We start from the raw sequence: 19,427 nt of genomic DNA on the forward strand, positions 1-19,427 counted from the left end.
ACCATAAAGAAGGCTGAGCACTGAAGAATTGATGTTTTTGAACTGTGGTGTTAGAGAAGACTCTTGAGCTTCCTTTGGATTGCAAGGAGATCAAACTAGTCAATCTTGAAGGAAATCAATCCTGAATATTTATGGAAGGACTGATGCTGAAGCTGAAGCTCCAGTACTTTGGCCACCTGATATGAAGAATGGACTCATTAGAAAAGGCCTTGATCATGGGAAAGATTGAAGGCAGGAGAAGAGAACTACAGAGGATGAGATGATCGGATGGCATCACTGACTCAATGGACATGAGTTTCAGCAAGCTTCAGGAGATGGTGATGGACAGGGAGGCCATGCTGCAGTCCATGGGGTCGCAAATACTGAACCACTGAACAACAACAACAAACGTTTGGTTTAGCAGACAAAATGTTTCCAGGCACGGACACTATTGGTGAATTACATCAGAATTCAACCCATTTCTCCTCAGCAAATGTACAATATTAAATTCATGGTTTATATGACCCTGCTATTCTTTTTTTACAAGTAGAAGGAAAATTAACATGTTTAATATGCATTCACACCCATATGCAATCAACCAGATTCAATTGAACCCCCTCCCTGTCCCCTCTCTATCCCCACCTCTAAGCCAGACATAAAGAACTGCACAGCCCCCAGGCTGAATCCAGAACACATTTGTTGGGGAATTGTTTTTTGGAAAAAAAAAAAAAAAAGATAAGTTGCTAACATTTAAAATAAAGAGATTGTACATAAATACCCAGACTTCTGACTTCTCTTGAAAACTTGGCCAGCTTTCCAGCATGGCAGCCTCTGGTTGGAGCTGAGGAGAGGTTGCCCCAGTGGTAGGGCCCATGATGCCCCGTGTCCAGGATGCCCACCCACCCTTCCATCATTTCTCTTGCCTCCTGGGCCACGAGTTTGTGAGAACTGCCCTAGACCGCTAGCCCCTGAGGATACGGACCGCCTGTGTCTTGTACGACTTTGGCTTTTCAGCATCCTAGCCAGACCCCAGCACACAGGGCTCTCCTTATACGTTTATTGGATGATATAGTATCTTGTGGATGCCTGCATGACATTTCTTCCAATACTGAAACCGTGCAGTTGTAATACTGCTCTAGTCTAGATCTTTGACACAGATTGGCATCAAAAGTGCCCCTGATCTGTGCCAAAGTCCCTCTACCTAGTCACTCAGATGTCACTGGGCTGCCCCTAAAGTCTTCACTTTGCCATTTGACCTTTTCTTCCTCCTAGCAATCTCCTCCCCAACTGAGCACAGCCATGCGCATCTCGTGAAGTGTCTAGAAAGACCACATGAGATCACGAATGTCTAGCATGGCCCCCAGCATTTACTTTTATCACATTATTAGCAGGGTTTTGTATCCCAGCTGGCAAGAGTTTTGCCACTCTTAGTTTAGTTTAATCTTCCATCCAAGCCTCAAGGAAGAAATTACGGTAGTCTCTCTGTAGTCTGAGAATTTTCCAAGTCGAATACACAGAGAGACTGAGAGAGGTAAAGATTTTACAGAAAGGTTCATGTTTCTTATCAGATCCACCATTAGCCTAAAGGGGAAAATTAGGGCAGGTCAGAGTATATATAACTAGGAGCTCCTGTTCACCACTGCAAGCTCAGAACTCAATATTCCCTGAGTACTTGAAACCAGGAAAGAAGCATGAAGTGGCTTGTGCTTCTCGGGCTGGTGGCCCTCTCAGAGTGCATAGTCAAGTAAGTACAGGAACTATTAGTGGCATCATCTCTCTTTTGGGGATTTCTCTTGTCATCCTCTTATTCTTCCACCCGCCAGGGTAAGAAGAGAAAGTAGTCATTCTCTGGCAGTCTTACTGGCTCTCACTTATTGATGAGACCCTTGTCATGGGCACTGTGGGGCCCAGGCGTCTTGGGGCACACCTGCAGGGTTGCACAACTCTGCGGGTGCCAATCACCTCATGACCTTTGTAAAAATGGCACTTCTTGGAATTGTTCAGTGCACAACCTGTACAACTGTATGTGTGATCCTGTGAAACAGCATTTCTCTTGCATTTGCTTCTAGGTCTTCTCTCTGCTCTCTCTCCACCTCTGTGTGAATGTGTCAGTGTCTTCATCTGTGTATCTCTCTTTTTTTATCTCACCATCTCTTGATATCTCTGTGCATGCAGAAATCTCTGTTTTGTTTTTTTCTATTTTGATTCTTCCTTACTTCTCTAGACTCTTAATTTCTCTAATTTATTCTCCATCCCCTGACATTTACTCTCATCCATCTTTTCTGCTAGCGCCCTGGATGAAGATGAGGAGGGCTACTTCTATGCTGTTTTATCTCTAACAAAGTTGTATGACCACAAACAAGTCACAAATTCCCTGCATTTCCTTTCTTCACCTGTAAAAACAGGATAATGATCCCCTTCTACGTCACTCCCTGAGATTCTTTGAAAAAGATACGGTGGGATGGCAACAGCAATGGTAATGGCTGTCACTGCTGAGACTTCCTGTATATTAGAAACATTATATCCATCATCTCACTTAATACACAAAACATTGCATATGGGGGGTGGGGGTGGGGATTATTAAGTTTCACCTTTTTACCAATGAGAAATTGAGACTCCAAATGGTCATACGGCTTACCCAAGATTACACGACAGGGCCTATAGTCAGACCTAGGTCTTTGCCATGGTCTCTGCACAGCATTCTAATAATAAAGATGGCACATAAAAAGGCTTAAAAACTACAAAGTGCCATTACAATGTCAAGTATGACAGTCATAACAGGGACAACTGACGGCTGCCCCTTCCTTGCTTCCTTTTCCCCATGCGCGGTGAAAGAATCCCTCTAACGAAGATGAAGACCATGCAAGAAGCCATCAGGGAAAAACAATTGCTGGAAGATTTCTTGGATGAACAACCTCACAGCCTGTCCCAGCATTCTGATCCTGACAAGAAATTCTCTTCTCACCAACTGAAGAATTTCCAGAATGTGAGGGTGTTGGGAGGATGGTGCTCCACAGCGCCCCCTGGTGGTCTGACCTAGCACTGGGGTTCATCTGGAGGTGTCAGGTGGGGGATTGGGGTGGGGCCTCTGCAAGAGGCGGAAACACGCGGGGAAAGGGACCCCGTTCCCAGAGGAGAAGTCACTCTCACCTTCAACTCTTGGTCTGTGGTGACTGGGTCCGGCATGACCAGCGGGGAGGTAAACATCCGTTTCTGTGTTAAAGATGTGGCAGTAATTTGAGAGAAATTGTTCTTTCTGAGCAAAGGGAGCCACTCAGTTACAGATGAAGGGTGAGCCATGACTGATCAAAAGGTAAAGCCAACTGCATCAAATGTGAAACCCAGGCAGAGAAAGTTCACCCTCCACAGATCCAGGAATGACACCAGGGGCTGGTGCACTGGGACGACCCAGAGGGATGATACGGGGAGGAAGGAGGGAGGAGGGTTCAGGATGGGGAACATGTGCATACCTGTGACGGATTCATGCTGATATATGGCAAAGCAAATACAATATTGTAAAGTTAAAAAATAAAATTAAATTTTAAAAAATGTTACTGAGCCCCTAAGGCATGTGAGATCATAAAAAATTAACACTATAGTGATTTTCAAAAAAAAAAAAAAGAGCTTTATCTTCTTCAACAATGCACAGGCTAGGCTGAGAGAGAGGCAAAGATTAAATACATGTCAAACGAAAGGGCCATCTGCGTGCTGTTGACAGGACATGGTCTGAGTTTAGAGGGAGTGGCCTGGGGTGACCTAGGAAGGCCACCTGGAGGAGGAGGCACTGAGACTGGGCCTTAAAGAAGAGACGGCAGAGCTTCTCAAATGAAGGGACTGGTCTGAGCAGAGGCTGTGGGGGGCGGGGGGCAGTTGGAAAGTGATTTCTGGAGACCTGGGATGCCCAGAGGGAGGCAGTACTCCAGGAATCAGGGGATATCCAGGCAGCCAGGTCTGCCCTAAACTCCTCTCCCCGGCCCCTGTAGGCTGTCTACTTTGGTACGATCACCATTGGAACACCTCCTCAAGAGTTCCAGGTCAACTTTGACACCGGCTCATCTGACTTGTGGGTGCCCTCTGTCGACTGCCAAAGTCCCTCCTGCTGTGAGTGCCCAGCCCCCCACCCATCCTGTCCTCCCCCTCCCCTCTTCTCCATCTTGGCACCTGACAGATACCCATCACTTGTATCGGCAGCTAAACATAAGAGATTCGACCCTCAGAAGTCCACCACCTTCCAGCCTTTGAACCAGAAAATTGAACTCGTCTACGGCTCTGGGAGCATGAAAGGGGTTCTTGGCTCTGACACCATTCAGGTAACGTGGAAACCAGGGGCTGAGTCAGAGCTGGCCCTGGGAGCGATCACTGCTTACAAAACAGATGCAGGACCAGCTGGGAAGGTACCCACTGGAGTTTTCCCTTGTGGCCCCGTCAAACATGACCACTTCCCAAAGTCCCCTAGTGGCTGGTCACCTGCTGGGTAGGGCCTTTGCCTGGGGAGACGGCGTCCCTGCAGACACACAAGCTCCCACAGTGGCTAACCCAGACAGTGGCTTGGGGGGTGGATTTGCAGCTCCTTTGCCTGTGAGCAGCCCAAGGTTCATTTCGCTGGGAGTAGGGAGGCGGGCTTTTATATTCTCAGAAACTCTACCAGGCACGTTCACAGTAATAACTTGTTTAATCTGGTAGCGACCCACACAGCAGGTACTATGATCAGCTCGTGATACAGGTGAGGGACCTGAGGTGCAGAGAGCAAGGGCATGGCCAAGGTCACATATGTGGTAAGCGGTGGAGCTGGGCTGGCCAGTCAGGACTCAAGCAGGCATGGGAATTTGGGAAGAGGTTAAAACTGATCTGGGGTCCCTGGGGGCAGCCCAGGATTTCAGGTATCCAGGCAGGTAAAGCAGGAGTCATAGATGTGGGAGGGGCCTGATAAATGGATTCTCACTCTAGGGGGCCTTTGAGAGTCTAATGAAAACTATATCTTGCCTCCCCCTAAGTGCCTAAGTATGCTCTCCCTGTGTTTCTCTGTCTCTCTCTTTCTCACACATGCACAGGCACTCACACACAAGTGTTCACACCCTGAAAAGCCTGTTTGCCAGGCAGAGTTTTCCTAAGAACCCTGCCAGCGACATTGTATAATGGGCTTCTGTCTTTCTGGGCACATGCATAATTCACAGTACATTACAATGAATTCAGTCCCTTTCTGTCATTAGATCATAGTGATGCCAAAGGGAAGGCTACCCGGTTCTCTACTCGCTTTGTCCACAAGGGGGCACCATTCAGTCCTGTCCTGTTGCCCGACCTGTACAGAAGGCATGAAGCCAATTTGACTCAGATGGCGTTTGCACGTGTGAGAAGTAGATGCTCTTAAAATACACAGCCCCACACCAATGGAAACCAAGTTCCTGTCCCAGCTTGGTCTGACCATCTGATATTAACCCAGGGCATAGCCAGGTCTCACTTCTTCTCTGCAATGCTAATGATATTTCCTCCCCAGCCCAGTATCAGCCCCATTTCCCAAAACATTATATGGGAACACTCTCCTCTCACACAGATCGGGAACCTTGTCATCGTGAACCAGATTTTTGGCTTGAGCCAGAATCAGTCCAGTGGCGTCCTGGAACAAGTACCTTATGATGGCATCCTGGGCTTGGCCTACCCCAGCCTCGCCATCCAGGGGACCACCCCAGTCTTCGACAACCTGAAGAATCGAGAAGTCATTTCTGAGCCAGTCTTTGCCTTCTACTTGAGCTCGTAAGTCTGAAGTAGACCAGATCTCTCTTCGAATTAGCTATACAATGCTTGCCAGCTGCATGAAAAATTATAGACTACCTGATCCAGAATTTTCACAATAGATAGTCTAACACGGGAGAACTACAGCCTCAGGGTCACATCTGGCCCCATCACTGGTGTTTGTAAATACACTTTCATTGGAACATAACTGTGCTCTTGGGCTCAAGAGCAGTGGCTTGGTCTAAGGCAGTGGAGATGAGAGGGAGAGCAATGGAAGGTGTCAGGAAATGGATTGGAGGAAAAGGCAACAGGATGTGCTGACGAATTTGATATGGAAGGAAGGAGAGAGATGGCAGGAATGTTCCTTCCTCACTAACAATTTACTGGGAACACAGGACCAGCTACACAGTTTGCAGGAGCCAGTGCAAAATGAAAACATAGGACCCTGTGTTCAAAATATACTAGGAATTTTAAGACAGGGAGAGAAGAGGTGGGGGACCTGCTGAATCTGGAGTCCCATGGATGGCACAGGGAACAGGCCAGTGAAACCAGCCCTGGGTGACCCTGAACCTATGCCATAACACCCTCAGGCTTCGACTTGCATGAAAACTGAAAGGCTAGACAAGAAGGAAGCCAGACCCCTCCAGCACGAAGTCCTCTGAGGGTATATCTGAGCACTCAGGTAGCTGGAGGGGACCTGGTCCTCTTCAGAAGGATGGGTGGTCGGATACAGTCCAGGTTGCCCAGCTTCAAACCTCTTCTCTGACACTCATTAGATGGTGACTGACCTTGGTCAGGTACTCAATCCCTCCGAGCCTCAGTTTTTGCATCTGTAAAATGGGGACCATAATAGTGCCTCTGATGGATGGAGAAGCACAGCCCTCAGTGTCTGGCGTTTCTCTCCTCCAATGAGCCCCCCTCATCCTTCTCTCTTCAGCCGGCCAGAAAACATCAGCATGGTGATGTTTGGCGGGGTGGACCACACCTACCACAAGGGAAAACTCCAGTGGATCCCAGTGACCCAAGCCCGCTTCTGGCAGGTAGCCATGAGCAGGTAAGTCTCCCCCTCCGAGGATCACCCCAAGTGATGCTCCCACACGTCCACAGGAACACAGGCAGACGCATACAAAGGCACGCACAGACACTCAGTCCCTCACAGACATATACTCCACCCACAAAGACACACATAAAAACACATACAGAGACACATATAAACACACACAGGCACACAGATACACACAAGCACACACACAGACACACAAGCACAGATACAAACATCACCTATAGTTCACAGGCGCCCCAGGGCTCCTGACCAGCCCTCTGACCAGGGTCCTGAAAGGGTCCAGAGAGGCCTGGGCTGGGGGAGGGCTGCACCCCTGTGCTGTGAGGTGGGGAGCCTGGTTAGAGGACCCTATAGTGTGGTGAAAAGAGGATCGGGGGAATTTCACCAACCTGAACAGGATTGTGTTAAGATGACCTACTGACCAGGGCCACCCAGGACCAAAGGGGTCCTCAGGATACAGAATTGTCAGCAGAAATAGAGAAAAAGTCCAGGACAAACTGGAAAATCTGGTCTCCTCAGGGAGAAGTTACCCAGCAGTGGAGAGAGGGTGGCTGAAATCTTGAGACCTGAGAGCAACTCATAAAAAGAGACACCCCACCTAAACAGTGTACTTACTGCCCAAACTGAGGACACAGTCGGGCAGGGGCTGTGGCCAAATCAGGAAGCTGGGATTCAGGAGTGGCCTGAGAACAAGGGGCAATAATTAATGGGATTCTCTATGATATCCTCAGACAAAAGCTTTCCCGTCCTTCGGAGGTCCCCTGGATTGGCTCATGCTCCTCTGGCCTGGGCCTCAGTGTCTGAGCCAGGTGAGGGGGCGGTGATGGGACACACCCGCTCCCAGGGCAGCCTGTGTCTCCCCCACCCCCACTTTAAGCATCTGCTGCCCCGGGGAACCTCCCACCTCACTGTGTGGGTGGACCTACTATTGGTCACATGACAGATACAGGTCTCTGGGTGTTCCTCTTTCATTTTTTCATTCATTCATCCAACAGACACACATTATGCATCTGCTATGTGCTGGGTACTGAGGGAGGCACTAAGGATACAACTTGCCCATACACCTGCTAAGGCAGATGCATGTGAAACGACTCACACACATAATGAATTACTACTTTGGTACAGAGAAGGCGATGGCACCCCTCTCCAGTACTCTTGCCTGGAAAATCCTATGGACGGAGGAGCCTGGTGGGCTGCAGTCCATGGAGTCGCAAAGAGTCGGACACTTCTGAGCGACTTCACTTTCACTTTTCACTTTTATGCACTGGAGAAGGAAATGGCAACCCACTCCAGTGTTCTTGCCTGGAGAATCCCAGGGACGGGGGAGCTGGTGGGCTGCCATCTATGGGGTTGCACAGAGTCGGACACGACTGAAGCGGCTTAGCAGCAGCACATGCTAGACACGAAGAAGTGTCTACAGAGAGTAACCAAGACGGGAGCCCGATCTAGTCTGGGGGGAAGGCTTCCCTGAAAAGTGACAATTAAACTAGAACCTGGAAGATGAACAGAAATTCGCTAGACAGAGGGGATGGACTAAGAAGAGTGACCAGCCCGTGCCCAGGCCCTGAGACATGAAAGAACCTGGTACATTCAAGAACTGAAAGGAAGTCAAAAGGGTGATGTGACCAGAACAAAGGACAACAGAGTCCGGGCGAGAGCTGAAGGGCTGTTCAGGGACAGTCAGGGAGGGGGCAGTCGTGGGCGAGACTTCGGAGTGACCTGGTGCCTGCTTTGTCCCACTTTCTCTCAGCATGACCATGAACGGGAATGTGGTCGGTTGTTCCCAAGGATGTCAGGCCGTTGTGGATACTGGGACCTCGTTGCTGGTTGGGCCAACTCACCTGGTCACTGACATCCTGAAGCTCATCAACCCTAATCCTATCCTGAATGACGAGGTGAAGGATCACGTCACAGCCTCCCTCCTGGGCTCCCTCCACACCTAGGATCTCCTGGGCCCACCTATCTTCCTCTCTGTCTTACAGCAAATGCTTTCATGTGATGCCATCAATAGCCTGCCTACGCTCCTCCTCACCATCAACGGCATCGTCTACCCTGTGCCCCCTGACTACTACATCCAGAGGGTGAGGGGGCAACGCTGGGGGCTGGCTGTCAAACTGGGACAGAACCCTTGGGCTGCTGCTAGGAGGAGGGCGCCCTCTGCAGGCCAGGTCACACCATTGCAGATGCTACTGAGCCCCTGTGGCTGGGCCAGTGCCTCCCACAAAACCAACCACGTGAGAGTAGAGGGCAGTCTGGGACATTCATCCTCCTGAAATAAACGTGGAGACACCATCCCTTGCTGGCATCATGCCTGGCACAAGGAGAGGGGAACACTAAGGGCCTCTGCCTCACAAAGCCTCAGTTCAACCAGTGCCCTCAGATGCATGAATACAGAAAGTCAATTCTAGTAATCCCTGAAATAAGCCAAGTGACAAGGGAGGGTTTGGCTGGAAACAGTCCCCATCTCCTGTCCCAGTATAGTGATTAACAGTCTCTCTTCCCTTCTCAAAAGTGTGCAGGTTGGGATGATAAATTACATGGTCACCCTAGTCCTTGGCTGCAGCTTCCCCTTGCACTCACAGCGCCCCCTCTGTGAGTTGGGGTACCAGACCACTCTGTGGGGAAGGTTGGATGCTAAGGTGAATAAAGGGAGCACAGTGACTGCACAGCCCCAGCACAGGGTTAAGACTTAATGTCAGCTCCCTATGGGAGTTCAGGGCAAGCTGATGGGCTCAAAGAAGGCTTTGAGGAAGAGAGGGAATTGCAGTAATTCTAAACCCCCAGCCTCATAGAGGCATGAGGAGGTCTGCTTGGTCAAGTAGAATCTACACTGGATTATGTGCAAATGGAACCCTCAGGGGCTGTGCAAAGGGGAGCTGGGGACAGATTAGGGGTGATGAGAGCTGCAGACCGGAGGAGCACCAGGGTAAGTCACCCAAGCCAGCCTGGAGTATCCAGGGAGGGTGAATGTGGGTCAGGAAGGCTTCCTAGAGGGTCTGTGTGTGTGCTATGTCGCTTCAATTGTGTCCAACTCTGCCACCCTATAGATCATAGCCCGGCAGGCTCCTCTGTCCATGGGGATTCTCTAGGCAAGAATACTGGAATGGGTTGCCATGGTATCCCCCAGGAGATCTTCTCGACCCAGAAATCGAACCAATGTCTCTTAAGTCTCCGGCATTGCAAGCTGATTCTTTACCACTGAGCCACCAGGGAAGCCCTAGAAGGTTTTAGCACGGTATAAATAACCAGTTGTGGGCACTGCTATATTTAAAATGGATAACCAAAAACAACTTACTGTGTAGCACAGGGAACTCTGCTTGGTATTATGTGGCAGCCTGGTTGGGAGGGGAGTTTGGAGGAGAATGGATATATGTATGTGTATGGCTGAGTCCCTTTGCAGTCCATCTGAAACTATCACAATAATGTTAATTCAGTTCAGTTCAGTCGCTCAGTTGTGTCCGACTCTTTGCGACCCCATGAATCGCGGCATGCCAGGCCTCCCTGTCCATCACCAACTCCCAGAGTTCACTCAGACTCACGTCCATTGAGTCGGTGATGCCATCCAGCCATCTCATTCTCTGTCATCCCCTTCTCCTCCTGCCCTCAATCCCTCCCAGCATCAGAGTCTTTTCCAATGAGTCAACTCTTCGCATGAGGTGGCCAAAGAACTGGAGTTTCAGCTTTAGCATCATTCCTTCCAAAGAAATCCCAGGGCTGATCTCCTTCAGAATGGACTGGTTGGATCTCCTTGCAGTCCAAGGGACTCTCAAGAGTCTTCTCCAACACCACAGTACTCCAATTCAAAATTTTAAAATTTTTAGAAAAAGAATAGGTTGTGGGGAATGGGGAGAAGAACAGCCATTCTCTGCAGAGAAAACAGCGATTGGGGTCATAATGAAGGAAACTTAGAGTGTGAGGGGAACTACAGGCCATTCTTGTACCTTTTAAATAAAATTTATTGAAGTATTGAGCTTCCCTGGTGGCTCAGATAGTATGGAGCCTGTTTGCAGTGCAGGAGACCCAGGTTTGATCCCTGGGTTGGGACGATCCCCTGGAGAAGGGAATGGCTACCCGCTCCAGTATTCTTGCCTGGAGAATCACAAGGACAGAGGAGCCTGGAGGGCTACAGTCTGTGGGGTCGCAGAGTCATACACAGCTGAGCAACTAACACACATGCATTGAAATACAGCTGATTTACAATGTTGTGTTAATTTCCATTATACATCAAAGTCACTCAGCTTTATATATATACAAGTATATCCATACTCTTCTTCATATTTTTTTCTGTTACAGTTTATCACAGGTTACTGAACAGTTTCTTGTGCCATACAGTAGGACTTTGTTGTTTAACTGTGGGCTTCCCTCATAGTTCAATCAATAAAGAGTCTACCTGCAATGCAGGAGACCTGGGTTTGATTTCTGGGTCAGGAAAATCCCCCAGAGAAGGAAATGGCAACCCACTCCAATATTCTTGCCTGGAGAATCCCATGGACAGAGGAGCCTGGCAGGCTACAGTCTATGGGGTCACAAGAGTTGGACACAATTGAGCAACTAAGCACACATATATTAGTTAGCATCCGATAATCCAAACTCCCAATCCTCCCCTCCCCAGCCCCCTGTCGGGACAACCATATGTTTCGGCCCTTCTTGTTCCTGTACCCCCACTTCTGCAGTTGCTCAGAGAAACACTTGATTCTTCCCAAAGGAAAATGGAAAAGCTGTCTGCTCTGGATATTGAGGGGGGTGACAGGTAAGGGCTCAGGCTGACTGGTGTGTATTTCTGTCTCCCCCAGTTTTCTGAAAGGATCTGCTTTATCAGCTTTCAAGGGGGCACAGAGATCTTGAAAAATTTGGGAACCTCGGAGACCTGGATCCTGGGTGATGTCTTCCTGAGGCTGTATTTTTCAGTTTATGACCGAGGAAATAACAGGATTGGCCTGGCTCCTGCAGCATAAATTCGGGCTGCTACAGGAATCAATCAGGGCCAGACAAACACACACTCACTCACATGCAGGGCCATCCCACCCAGGGATGCTGGTGAACTATGCCTGATGCTCTGCAAAGCCGTATTCTCAGTAAAGAATAAAAGATTCATCTCAATGGTGCTGATACGAATGGGTGCCTCTCTTTGGGTCTGGGATATGCATCATAACGCAGCAGGATATAGAATCAAGCCTCAACCACAAGTCAGAGGAGCCCAACTCCAACTGGCTTCAAGAAAAGGGGAGACTTATTGGAAGGACATTGAGGGTCTGGGATGCAGGAACCAGAGATCTAAAGATCTCAGAGACTGGACCCAAGGAATCAGAAGTCATCAGCTCACTCTTTCTCCCCCTGGCTGTTTCTCTTCTCTCATCATTGATTCTCTTACCTGACAGCTTTCTTCCTTCAGGCCTCTACATCTAGTGAGGGAGTCTGAAGCTGCCTGCCCCAGGGTTTTATCTGTCTAAGACGACTAACCAGTAAGGAAAGAAGCTCAGAAGACACCAGGGTTCCAGGGAGGGCTCTGAATAGGCCACATCAGAGCATGTGTCCAGCACCGGACCAACCATCCTGGCAGGGGCATGGGGTCCTATGCTTGGCTCAGTTGATCATGTGGCCCTGCCCCCACAGCAAACATGATTGACAGATTTCTACAGAAGAACGTGGTTGAAACTGGGGAAAGGCAGCCCAAAGAAGTGACAGGGGGATGTTCTAGACCATCTCACAGATGCAGAAAACAGCAGAGGTGTAGGTGGGAGACCACAGGAGTAAAGAGCTTCCTCTTCAGGGAGATGGGAAATGGCTGGCATGGGACAAGGGGACGGGCACTGCCTTCTGGCTTGTCCCCCCAACCCTGAAACACACCCGTAAACCCTGCAGTTACCATCTGTGTGCAGATCGGCCATATGTCCACGGGCACTTGTGCCTGGCTCCTTTGAGGTGATGCGGGATTATGACTGGCTTGAGGGGAATGAAAGCAGACTGGCTACCAAAGCTGATAAATGGGGAAGAGGTGAGTGTAAAACTGGTGGTTCTTTTTTTTAACAGTAAATCTCATGAAGTGAGCTAAATGAAGACTCAAGTGAACAGTCACTCCAACTCATTTTCCAGGTGGTCTTCATGGAACCATAAGCAACAATTCTGTCAATGAGAAACCACCAACAAAAGTTAGAATAATAACTCAGGTTAATTACAGACGCTAAATCTTACTGACCCCCAGGGAGTCCCTGCAAGGCATAACCCCCATTGTACAGATGAAAAGAAGTCTTCTCCAATCTTCTGGCTCCAGCACTGGTGACAGGCACATAGCAGGCCCTCAGGTAATGCATGTTGAGTAAATGAATGGGTGAATTAGTAGATACTTCTCAGGGACACATTGCGTCATCCATGTCAGAACACATGCATGGTCTCAGCACGGCTACTGCATAGTATCAACTGGAGAAGGTCAGGCTTTGCTCCCCTAGATCAGCCTAAGACCAGGGCTGGAGCTGGAGTCTGTTAATGAGCCTCCTGATCTTAAGGTTCTGTATTTGCAGCCTGCGCCACCAACTTGAGGATGAATTCTGATCTTCAAAGCAACTATCTTCCCCCAACCTCCACTTTTATCCTTTACAAATTGTAGACCATAGATTATTAGACTTTGGTGAAAGAAAAGGTCAAAAAAAAAAAAACACAAACAACAAGAAAAAGATAGGTCATGAACACTTCTACTAAGAGTGTAAATTTGTTCAATCTTTTTGGAGACGATTTGTCCTAAATATACCTGTGGCCTTTTGTCCAAGAAATTTTGCTTCTAACATTTATGTAAAGCCATTGGGCTTCCCCTGTGGCTCAGCTGATAAAGAATCCGCCTTCTATGTGGGAGACATGAGTTTGATCCCTGGGCTGGGAAGATCCCCTGGAGAAGAGAAAAACCACTCCAGTACTCTGGCCTGGAGAATTCCGTGGACTGTATAGTCCAAGGGATTGCAAGAGTCGGACACGACTGAGCGACTTTCACTTCTATGATCAGAAGCACCCACAAACATAAAGGAGCAAGAAAGAATTCCTCTGAGTCTCTTACAAAAGGGAAACACTGGGATATTCCAAGGTCCATTCAACATAGAGTGTCCACAGCATAGACAGGCCATCATGCAACCAACTGCCTGAAAATAGTATTCAATGTTAAGAGAAATTCTTCCAGTAGGACACTGAGAGAAAAGAACAGAATACAAAACAGCATGATCCCAGGCTTGCAGAGCACGTGGAAGACAGTGCAGCATCCTCGCCAGGCATGTATATCCTGCGGCTTTTCTGCCTGGGCTCAAATCCCACCTCTGAGACCTACTAGTTGTGACCTTAATAAATTCATCCCTGGAAATCAGTTTCCTATTCTGTATATTTGGGGGTAGGGATTGTTCCTTCTTCACTAATCATCAGGAAACCCCAGTCAAATGACCATGAGGTACTATCTCACATCTATGAGGATGGTCATTATCAAAACTCGAAAGGTAGCACAATGAGGATGTGGAACCCTGTACACCAACGGTGGGCATGTGAAATGGTGCAACTGCTGCAAAACAGAATTGAGGTTTTTCCAAAAGGAAATTTTTTGTAAATCAGTATTTGATCCAGCAATGCCACGCTTGGGTATTTATTCCAAAAAAAAAAATTATAATCATGATCTCAAAGGACATTTGTCCTCCCGTGTACACTGCAGTGCTTCCCACAATAGCCGAGATGCAGAAACAGCCTGGATCCATCAACAGTTGGATGAATAAAGAAAACGTGGTAGAGACAAACAATAGATATTATTCAGCCTTTTTAAAAGGAGGAAATCCTGCCATTTTCAACAAGTTAAATGAACCTGGAGGATGTTATGGGAAGTGAGAGAAGCCAGTCACAGAAGGATGAACACAGTATGATTCCACCCATATAAGTTTTCTAAAATAGTCAAATTCATAGCAGCAGAGAGTCAAATGGTGGTTGTCAGGGGTTAAGGAGAGGAGGAAATGAGGAGCTGCTATTCAAATGGTATGAAGTTTCAGCTACACAACATAAGTAAGTTGAGATAGAGATATACATAAGTATACATAAGTATACATAAGTAGAGATCTGATATACAGCCTAATGCCTATCATTACCAATACTGTATTGTGCACTTACCTTTCTGTTAAGGCAAAGGATCTCATGTTAAATGTTTGTTATTGTTGCTAAGTCATTAAGTCGTGTCCAATTCTGTGACCCCATGAACTGCAGCACGCCAGACTTCCCTGTCCTTCACTATCTCCCGGAGTTTACTCAAACTCATGTCCTTTGATTCAGTGATGCCATCCAATCATTTCATTCTCTGTCGCTCCCTTCTTCTCCTATTGCTACAATAAATAAAGAAACAAATACCTTTTAAAAAATGAAAAGTCTTATGTATACATACAGCTGATTCGTGTTGTTGTACAGCAGAAACTAACACAACATTATGTTATGTTAGTAACGTAACATAATTGTTAGTAAAGCAATGATACTCCAATTAAAACAATTAAAAATGAATAGTCCTTTCTAACTGAAGGGAAGGGAGCAGAGGCTGACTGCTAATTTGTACATTGCTTCTTTCTGGAGTGTTGAAATGTTCTAAATTTAAGCCATGATGATGGCTACATAACTCCATGAATATATGAAAAATCACTAAGCTGTACACTGTGAATGATAGAATTTATGACATTTGAAATACATCTCAATCAGATAGTTATATACATACATATATATACTCACATATATATATAAACAGGAAAGAATAATCCTCAAACTTGTAGAGCTATAGTGAGGATGAAGTTAATTAATCTACGGAAAGCCTTTAGAACAGCGCCTGAAACACAGTAGAATGAGCTGTTACTATATTTCACTGTTAACACTAGACAAAGACCGAACGTGTATAACAATGATTTATATCAAGGTGGTAGCAATTCGGAAAATGTTTCCCCTTATGCTTTTCTTAGTTCCTTCAGGAATGGCATTTATGATCAGAAGAAAGTTAAGCATTATTCTATAAAATACAGAGCCTTCCGACAAAGAGGGGACCGTTTCTTTGCTGGAGTTGGCTGCTGGAGCCTATTGCTGCTGCTGCTACTGCTGCTGCTAAGTCGCTTCAGTCGTGTCCGACTCTGTGCGACCCCACAGACGGCAGCCCACCAGGCTCCCCCGTCCCTGGGATTCTCCAGGCAAGAACACTGGAGTGGGTTGCCATTTCCTTCTCCAATGCATGAAAGTGAAAAGTGAAAGTGAAGTCGTTCAGTCGATATTGAGTCCCATAGAAAAAGCCATCCTGCAACAGATGGTGAAGGACTGACATCTAGTGGCCATGGTGGATATTGCAAGCACGTTTCACCCGCTCTGACCTCTCTGCTGGGAAACCTGCCGGTTGATTTCATCTACTTGGAAGAGCTATTTAGCAATATGAAGTCATTCCCATCAGCACTCCCACTTTTAGACCTGATAATCACACTTTGACAAATGGATTCCAAGTATATATATTTATCTATAAATGATTTATTAACTATAAATATTGTCCCAAGGATTTGATATATACTAGTAAAAAGTTCATGGCACCCCATTCCAGTTCTCTTCCCTGTAAAATCCCATGGACAGAGGACCCTGGTGAGCCACAGTCCATGGGGTCGCTAAGAGTCGTACACGACTGAGTGACTTCGCTTTCACTTTTCACTTTTCACTTTTATGCACTGGAGAAGGAAATGGCAACCCACTCCAGTGTTCTTGCCTGGAGAATCCCAGGGACGGGGGAGCCTGGTGGGCTGCCGTCTGTGGGGTCGCACAGAGTCGGACACAACTGAAGCGACTTAGCAGCAGCAGTAAAATGTTAGAAACCACCTTAGATTCTAACATCAAGGAAATTATCACCAGGAAGGAATCAGCTCCTAGCTCTCTAGGTGGTGAGTGTGGACTATGCCCGAATAAAGAAATGTACAGCCTGAATCTCAGGTCACAGACACACTCACTCTCCCTTCTTCACCTCCTTCAAATCAATAGAGAAATGACCCCTCCTCTATTTAAAATGCTAACCCTCCCTGCCCTCTCCCTTGCTTTCACTTTCCTCCAGCATCACCACTTCACACACTGTATCATTTCTCTAGCTTTAATTATCTGTCTCCTTCCCTGGAGACACAAGGACAGTGATTTGGGTTTGTCTTGATCCTTGATGAATCTCCAGTGCTTCCACTAGAACCTAGGACATCGTAGATGTTCAGTAAATATTTTGGTTATGAGTATTAGTGAAATTAAGGCTAAGAGAACACTGTGTCATAGGTTCATGCTGAGTACAACCCTGTGAAATTGAGAGGTATGAATGCTGCTGCTTCCCTGGTGGCTCAAACAGTAAAGAATCTGCGTGCAATGCCAGAGACTCGGGTTCAGTCCCCGGGTTGGGAAGATCCCCTGGAGAAGGGAATGGCTACCCACTTCAGTATTCTTGCCTGGAGAATCCCATGGACAGAGGAGGCTGGTGGGCTACAGTCCATGTGGTCACAAGAGTCAGACATGACTGAGCACCAAGCACATACATGAACATAGCCAACTGTACCAGTCTGTTTGGGCCAATAGCAGATGCCACAGACTGAGTGCCTTATACAACAGGCATTTACTTTCTCACGATTCTGGAGACTGGAAGCCTGAGATTAGGGTATCTGCAAGGTTGCTTCCGCTCCTCGATGTATAGATGGCCGTCTTCTGTGTTTTCAAGGGGTGTTTCCTCTGAGCATGTCTGTATCCTAATCTCCTCTTCTTATGACACGTCAGATTAGATTAGGGCCCACACTGGTGACCTCATTTAATCTTAATCATCTCTACTTCCAAATACAGTCATTTGGAAGTACTGGGGGTAGGACTTCAATATACGGATTGTTAGTGGGGAGGAGGAGGAGAGAGACACACAATTCAGCCCATAACACCATAAACACAAAAGCAACCTTGAGACATGTCAAAAGAATACAGGAGTCAGCATAAAGAACTCCAGTGGGCCAGACGTGGGACAATTTCAGCATGAAAATTCTGATAATAATGGATTATCACTGACTGAGTGAAGTCAGAACCTATGAGTTCACACTGATCAATAAACACAAATATAAACAAACAAGATGAAAGGAAATCTCTTCCTTACCAAAGAACAACATCTATTTCTTCAGTATTTATTTATTTATGGCTGCACTGGGTCTTTGTTGCTGCTCAAGGGCTTTTCTCTGGTTGTGGCAAGCGGGTTACTTTTCCTTGCGGTGCACAGGCTTCTAATTGTGGCCGCTTCTCTTATCTTGGAGCACAGGCTCTGGGAGCCCAGGTTTCAGTAATTGTGGTTCACGGGCTCCAAAGCATGGGCTCAGTAGTTACAGTGCAATGGCCTAGTTACTTTGCAGCATGTGAAATCTTCCCAGACCAGGGATCGAACCCGTGTCCCCTGCATTGGCAAGCGGATTCTTATCCACTGTACCACCAGGAAGTCCAATAATTTTTAAAATGTAAAAGAAACAACAGGGTTAGAAAATCACAACTCTATAACCATCATTTCAGTCACTGATTCAGGCAGAAATCAGTGGTTGCTTAAACTTTGGGTGGAGAGTGGATGGACCACAGGTTACTTATACAGTTGCAAAGTATCTCCCTACCAAATATGTCCATGATCACAACCCAGTAACTACAGGGAGAAGCTTGGTGGGAGACACCACCTTCACTAAATAATCAAGGTTAATGTCACCAATAAAGGGACGAATCAACAATTATGTGCCTCCCGATATGACGCCCTGAGAAGGACACAGCATTGTTTCTATAACATTCCTGCTAAAAAACAAGTAACCTGGGACGTCCCTGATGGTCCAGGGGTCAAGACTCCACTCTCCAATGCAGGGGACACAGGTTCCATCCCTGGCCAGGGAACTGAGATCCCACACGCCATGCAGCGTGGACAAAAAAAATAGAAACATAATCTGAATTGAACCGTAAGAAAACATCAAACAAACCCAAACTGAACGATGTTCTGCAAAAGTGGCCTACACTTTCCGAAACTCTTATCATCAGGAACAAAAAAGGCAGGCTTAAGAGCCATTCAGACTGAAGGGGAGTCAAGTGACCAGACAACCCAAGACAATACATGACCCTGGGTGAAATCCTGCAGAAGAAAAACCACTAAAAGGGACAGTTTTAGGACAACTGATGAAAACTGAATACGTGCCATGGATTAGCCAATAGGGCTTCCCAGGTGTCTCAGTGGTGAAGAATCCGCCTGCCAATGCAGAAGACAGAGGTTCAAGCCCTGGGTCGGGAAGATCCCCTGGCTATAGTCCAGGGGTTTGCAAAGAGTCAGACATGACTGAGAGACTGAGCATGCGTGGACTGTATAGCACTGAAACTATATTCAATATCCTGTGATAAACCATTATGAAAAAAGAAAATATATATATGCATAAATAAATCACTTTACTTTACTGTAATTACAGCAGAAATTAATGCAATTAGTTGCATTGTAAACCAACTACAGGAAATCAGTCCTGAATATTCATTGGAAGTACTGATGCTGAAACTAAAGCTCCAATCCTTTGGCCACCTGATGCGAAGAACTGACTCACTGGAAAAGACCCTGATGCTGGGAAAGGTTGAAGGCAGGAGGAGAAGGGGATGACAGAGGATGAGATGGTTG

General features: G+C 47.1%; 1 protein-coding gene and 1 long non-coding RNA gene across 2 annotated transcripts; one reads left to right on the forward strand and one right to left on the reverse strand.

Annotated features, from left to right (window-relative positions):
• Positions 1-1,620: 1,620 nt before the first annotated feature.
• PAG8 (pregnancy-associated glycoprotein 8) lies at positions 1,621-11,883 on the forward strand. The gene is given in 9 exon segments (NM_176619.3): positions 1,621-1,723; positions 2,815-2,965; positions 3,963-4,080; positions 4,171-4,289; positions 5,531-5,730; positions 6,647-6,763; positions 8,523-8,667; positions 8,755-8,853; positions 11,566-11,883. Coding segments are annotated over 9 exon segments (1,164 nt in total). The 5' UTR covers positions 1,621-1,670; the 3' UTR covers positions 11,728-11,883.
• Positions 9,797-16,192, reverse strand: LOC132344201 (uncharacterized). The gene is made up of 3 exons (XR_009493361.1): positions 15,503-16,192; positions 14,900-15,108; positions 9,797-12,895 (listed from the first exon to the last, which is right to left on the reverse strand). It is a non-coding gene; the product is annotated as an uncharacterized lncRNA (long non-coding RNA).
• Between the last annotated feature and the right edge of the window lie 3,235 nt (positions 16,193-19,427).

This window comes from Bos taurus, chromosome 29, assembly GCF_002263795.3.
Source record: "Bos taurus isolate L1 Dominette 01449 registration number 42190680 breed Hereford chromosome 29, ARS-UCD2.0, whole genome shotgun sequence".
NCBI lineage: Eukaryota > Metazoa > Chordata > Mammalia > Artiodactyla > Bovidae > Bos > Bos taurus.